General features: G+C 58.3%; 1 protein-coding gene across 1 annotated transcript in view; it reads right to left on the bottom strand.

Moving 5' to 3' along the window:
• Positions 1-5,573, bottom strand: part of LOC104865487 (immunoglobulin superfamily DCC subclass member 4-like) — a gene marked incomplete at its 5' end in the record, with an annotated part of 12,159 nt that overhangs the window by 5,072 nt on the left and 1,514 nt on the right. Inside the window, 10 exons of the mRNA XM_019208152.2 lie at positions 2-19; positions 289-416; positions 743-926; positions 2,092-2,193; positions 2,279-2,452; positions 2,566-2,625; positions 3,739-3,909; positions 4,163-4,300; positions 4,848-5,012; positions 5,417-5,573. Of these exons, the coding sequence (XP_019063697.1) occupies positions 2-19; positions 289-416; positions 743-926; positions 2,092-2,193; positions 2,279-2,452; positions 2,566-2,625; positions 3,739-3,909; positions 4,163-4,300; positions 4,848-5,012; positions 5,417-5,573 (1,297 nt within the window). The remainder of the gene's footprint in view (position 1; positions 20-288; positions 417-742; positions 927-2,091; positions 2,194-2,278; positions 2,453-2,565; positions 2,626-3,738; positions 3,910-4,162; positions 4,301-4,847; positions 5,013-5,416) is intronic.

Raw genomic sequence — 5,573 nt, 5'->3', positions numbered from 1 at the left:
GAGGGAGGCGTCGAGGGCCCTGTGTAGCGGAGGGGTGGGAGAGCCGGGGTCACAGAGAGCCCCGCTCTGGGTGCAGCTGGGAGTCCCAGAAGGGAGGTACAGTCGCCCTTCCTCCTGCAGCACAGCACATCCGAGGTCTGGCTATGGCGACCGAGACGTGGCGGGCAGAGCTCCCCGCAGCTCCCTCCCAGAATCTCTCGGCCGCTGGCTCGGCCGCACCCTTAGGAGAGGGCTGGGCGGCCGGAAGGAGCAGCCAAGTGTGGTGGCTGGCAGGGGCGCGGCACTCACTGTCCGGCAGCGTGGAGCGCTCCACCACTGAGCCGAAGGGCCTGTCCATGTCCACGCTGTGGGACTGCACCGCGAACTCATACTTGGTGAACGGCTTCAGCCCGCCGATGAGGCTGTCCTCTCCCGAGCTGCGGCGGGAACGGCCAGAGACCTCGGACCCCAGCCCCTCCTCGGACGGGCGAGCTGCACCCCCCGGGGCCTCCCCAGGAACCCGAGCTAGCGCCACCCAGGGGTCCCTCTGCGGCCGGTCTGCTGCCTTCCACGCCAGAGGTGAGCCGGCGGCGGCCCCTGTGGGTGAGGTCTGAGGCCAGGCGGGGCTCGCCGGCTCTCAGAGGGGAACCGGCAGCCGCTCTGGCTCCTGTGGATGGGAACCAGTAAGGGGGTGGGACCAGGCGGCTCCTTCTCACCCGGGGACCCGTGCGGACTCTCAGGTGAGTCCCTGTCACCCTCCCACCTGGTGTAGTAGGTGACGAGGGAGGCGTTCCTGAGCCCCCAGGGGCTGAAGCCCACGGTGTAGTTGACGATCTTGACCGTGGTGAAGTCTGGCTTCTTCCACCGCAGCCAGATAGATGTGGAGCTGTTGGATTCTGCGTGGACGTGAGCAGGGGGCAGGGGTGGCCCCCTCTGGATGGGTAAATCTGCAAGGAACGGCGGGCACGGTGGGGGGGGCAGGGCTCCCGTCTAAGTTCCCAAGGTCCTTCCTTGGGCCCTCTCTTATTTTGTTGGTACTAGGAAATGAACCTAAGGCCTCTGCCTGAGCTACATCTCCAGCCCCTTTTTATTTTTAAATTTAAGACAGAGTCTCGCTAAGCCATTAAGTTGCCCAGGCTAGAGTGGAACTTTTGATCCTCCTGCCTCTGCCTCCTAGAGTGCTGGGCTTGCACATCCACCTTGGCATTATTCCCACCTCACAGGTAATGAAATCTGTGAAGGCTGTACATACAGCAGACTGTGGATCACTAGTGCACAAGAACACGAGAAAGAGAGAGAAGGGGGGCACCTTGTGGAAGTTAAGAGCACATACTGGAGCCAGGCTGCTTAGGTTCAAATTCCAGCCGTGCCACTTATGGCTGTGTGACCCTGGACAGGTTCCTTAACCTCTCTGTGCCTCCATTTCCTACTCTGTAAGTGCATGTGATTGATGATAGTACCTACTTCATGGGGCTATTATGAAGATTGCATTCGTTAACATTTGTAAAGCAGATAGAAAAGCATCTGGCATTCAATACGTACTATTTGGTAAGTGTTTATTATAGAAACATAAAACAATAAAACTCCATGCCAGCAGGCCCCTTATTTGTGCTGTTTCACCACTAAATTCCCAGAACAGAGCTGGCATGGAGTAGATACTCAGTAAAATATTTGCTGACTGAATAAATGAACAAACTAGAGTTAAAACCCAGGTCTCCTGGCTTCCAGGTGAGCGCGCTTTGCTTGCTAAACCACCAGATTGATAAACCCTCCTGGGAAGTGGGGTGAGGTGGTGTCTCGCTGGATGACCGATGTTTACCACATGGGGCGCCCTCCCTGCCTGGAGTTAAGGGATAATTTTCAGGACGGCATGATGGCCCCAGCTGTGTTTGAAACACTTTTAAGATCAGACTTGGGGTCGGGAATCACTGCTCCACTACCGCGGGTCTCTGTCCACTTTCCAAAGTAGCTGTGCTCGTAAAGGATCAAGAAGCAGACTTAAAGACGGCGCTCAAAGCAGGGTTTCTGGTCGGGCAGGGAGAGCCAGCTGGGAGCATGGGCTCGGAGAAACCGAGGCTGCCACACTCCCTAGATCGGTCCCCGGCACCTCACCTGGCGTGGGCGCCTTCTCGGTCTTGCCCTTCCACACCGCTGCGTAACCGTCCTCGTGTTTGTTGAACGCAACAAGCTTCACCTCGTACAGCCGGCCAGGGACTGGGAAAGGACACAGGGTCGCTCACCGCCTACAGGGCCCTCCAGGAGCGCGCTCCACCCCTTCTCCTGCCCCCTGGGTCCTCACCTAGCTGGGTCAACTCGTACTGCTTCACTTTCTTCTTCAGCCTGACCGGCCCCACATCCCAGGCCTGGTCTCCACGGCCCTCTAGGGGGCGCTCACCCTCAGCCTCCTCAGCCCCCACCTCCCACCAGTACAGTTTGTAGCCGGAGATCTGGGCTGGGTGAGGGGGTGGCTGCCGCGACACGATCAGGGACTCCATCTGCGCGCGCACGAACCTTCAGCTCTGTAGGAGCAAAAGGGACTGGGACAGAGGAAAGAAAAGGGAGGAGGGAGGAGGAGGAGGAGGAAGAACGACACGATCAGGGACTCCATCCGCGCACGCACCTTCAGCTCTGTAGGAGCAAAAGGGACTGGGGCAGAGGAAAGAAAAGGGAGGAGGGAGGAGGAGGAGGAGGAAGAAGGGAAGGGGAAGGGCCCAGAGATGGGAGGGGACAGGCCGGGGACAGAGTCAGCCTGAGCTGTGCCAGCGCCTCTCTCCTGCACCGCTCTGTGACCCCCATGCTCAGGGCCAGGCCTGGGCTCCAGCCCAACACGCTGGAAATGCAGATTCTAGGAATGCAGGTGTGTCTCCCGCGCATGTACGGAGGGGCAGATGGGACATCTCCAGGCAGGTCCACAGGGCGCCTGGCACAAAGAAGGCCTGGGAAGGCTCTCAGAGCAGCAAATGCTGGTAAGGGGCTGCACAGGCCAGGGAGCAGGGCTGGAGCCATGGGAACGAGGAGCCCCAGCTGGAGGCCAAGAGCAGGAGGCTTACTCATCACTGTGTGAGGTGGTCAAAGTATTTACCTTTATTCTCATACAAAATATTATCAATTCATTTTACAGATAGGAAAACTCAGGCTTAGAGAAGTTAAGTAACTGGCTCGATGTCCACAGACACTATGTGTCCTCGGTTTTGTCTGCATTAAAACTGTGCTCCTCCTATTTGGGATTTAGCTCAGTGGTGCAGCTGCCTGCCTTGAAAGCACAAGGTCCCAGTTTGATTCCCGGTACCAAATAAATAAAGTTGCGCTTTTGGGGCTCTTGAAAAATAATTATAATAATTAAAGCAGCTACTATTTTATGAGGGTTTTTGTTTGTTTGTTTTGAGACAGGGTCTCACTTTGTAGTCCAGACTGGCCTCGAATTTGCTGCAATCCTCCTGCCTCAGCCTCCCAAGTGCTGGGATTACAGAGGTGTGCCACCACACCCAGCTGATGAGTTCTTAGCTTGTACTAAGCACTCCACTTCCAACACATTATTAATCCATATGCCAGCCGGGACAGGCAATGAAGCCTCAGAACTAAGAATGGTTTGGCCAAGCTCACAGCAAGGACAGAAGGGACACCCGAGCCCGGCTCTCACCCCTTTCCTACACACGGGCTTCCTTCTCCATCAAGGGATGCACAGAGGGACTCTGGGGCCCTGGTTCCGAGGGCATGTGTATCCCACACAACCACACACATGGCCCCTCCGACCTGTACCATGGCTCCGGTTGTGTGCCCCGGGCGTCCTGTGCTGCCTCCAAGGGGAGGGTGCCCCATAGCCGGCCGCTGTGCCCGCCGAGATCCGCACTCTGTAGGCCTTGTTTGGCTGCAGCGAGTGCAGCATCAGCTGTGTCTCGTTCCCCGGCACCTCGGTGGAGAAAACCTGATCTGCTGGGACAGAAAAGACAGAGCTGGTTGTACCCCACTCCCTGATGTGACCTCAACAGTCCCCATGCTGACGTTTCTGCTTCAGATCCGCCTCCTGCCTCATTCCACAGATAAGGAAACTGAGGCAGGACTCCACTAGATTTCAGGCCGCAGCTGTGGAGCTGGCCCTTCCATCTCCCTCTTCATCCTGCAACCTCATCCCTATTTCCTGCCACACAGCCCCCCACGCAACCCTAACCTGGGCCCCACTCACCTTCCTTTCCCAAAACGTACTCTATTCTGTACTTCACCACCTGCCCATGGCTCAGGCTGGAGGGCAGGGGCAGCCACGCCACCTTGATGTCCGAGGGGTTGGGGCTGGACAGGGAGAGCTGGGGCGCTGCATTGGGGACTGAGACAGAAGAACAGGGTGAGTGGTGCTCCACCAAAGTGGGAGGTGAGGCATAGGAATGGGCAGAGACTTGCCCAGGGCGCTTGGCAAGTCAGAAGAAGGCAGGACCAGGATCTGAGGGAGGAAAGGGAGCCTCTCAGCCCGCCCCCCCAAAGCAGAATGCGGGGACACCCTTCCTTCCCTGAAGCTAGAGGGCGCTGTGGGGCACTTGGGCATCAGGGAGGACTGTGTGCTAAGAAGTCACGCAATCTGGGCTCTAGTCCCATCTGTACTACTGACTGGACAAGACACCCTTCCTTCCCTGAAGCTAGAGGGCGCTGTGGGGCACTTGGGCATCAGGGAGAAGGACTGTGTGCTAAGAAGTCACTCAATCTGGGCTCAAGTCCCATCTGTACTACTGACTGGACAAGTCACTCATCTTTCTGGGCCTCAGTTTCCCCAACTGTAAACTGGGGAGAGGAACCCTGCCCTTTTCTTTATCCCTCAGGGACTGCAGTGAAGGGAAGGGGAGCTACAGCCCCTGGGCGCTCTCCGGGCCTCGGCCTACCGTCATCGGGAGTGTGCACCAGGGCCAGGGTGGATGTGCGGCTGGCCCCCAGTTGCGAGTAGGCCACCACGTAGAACTCGTAGTCGGTATTGGGCTCCAGGTCCCGCACCTGTAGCTCGGTGGTGTCATTGTTCACTGCGAACTGGTACTCCACGTTGTCCGTGCCTGGGATGGTGACAGGCCCAAAGGACTGTCACAGAGCCACCCCAGGCACTGGCCAGCTGGAACCTATCTAGAGATCATTTACACTGTCCCAATCTCTGGAGTCGTCTACTTGTATCTAAAACTTCCCAGACATTTGGAGCTGCACAGGGCACACTTCCGGTTATCAATCCCTCCCCTGGTCTGGAAGCTGCGACTGGCGTGACGGCTGTAGATGTGCCGGCAAGGGACACAGTCAGCAAGAGCTCTTTCAGTGCCCCCCCGCAGGGTGCCCAGAGTTGCCAAACAGGGAGGGGGGCCTCCCCCCTGGGCTCCCACCCATCCCATCCTACCCTAAAGGTACCCACCAGGGACCCCTCAGTCACCCGACGCACCCCCTGCAGAGGGGCCTTTGAGGGCCAGCCTACCCCGGGCCTTCTGGTAGTGCAGCGAGAAGCCGATGATCTGCTCGCTGTGCAGCTCGGGCCGCTCCCAGGACACCAGCACGGCGGAGCTGCTCAGCGGCGTGGCGGTGACCCATGTGGGGGCGCTGGGCAGCCCCTCGCGCACCACTACGGCCAGGGC

Source organism: Fukomys damarensis, unplaced genomic scaffold, assembly GCF_012274545.1.
Source record: "Fukomys damarensis isolate Sample0158 unplaced genomic scaffold, DMR_v1.0_HiC HiC_scaffold_15, whole genome shotgun sequence".
In the NCBI taxonomy this organism is placed as follows: Eukaryota; Metazoa; Chordata; class Mammalia; order Rodentia; family Bathyergidae; genus Fukomys; species Fukomys damarensis.
This window is presented reverse-complemented; position numbering and strand designations above follow the sequence as displayed.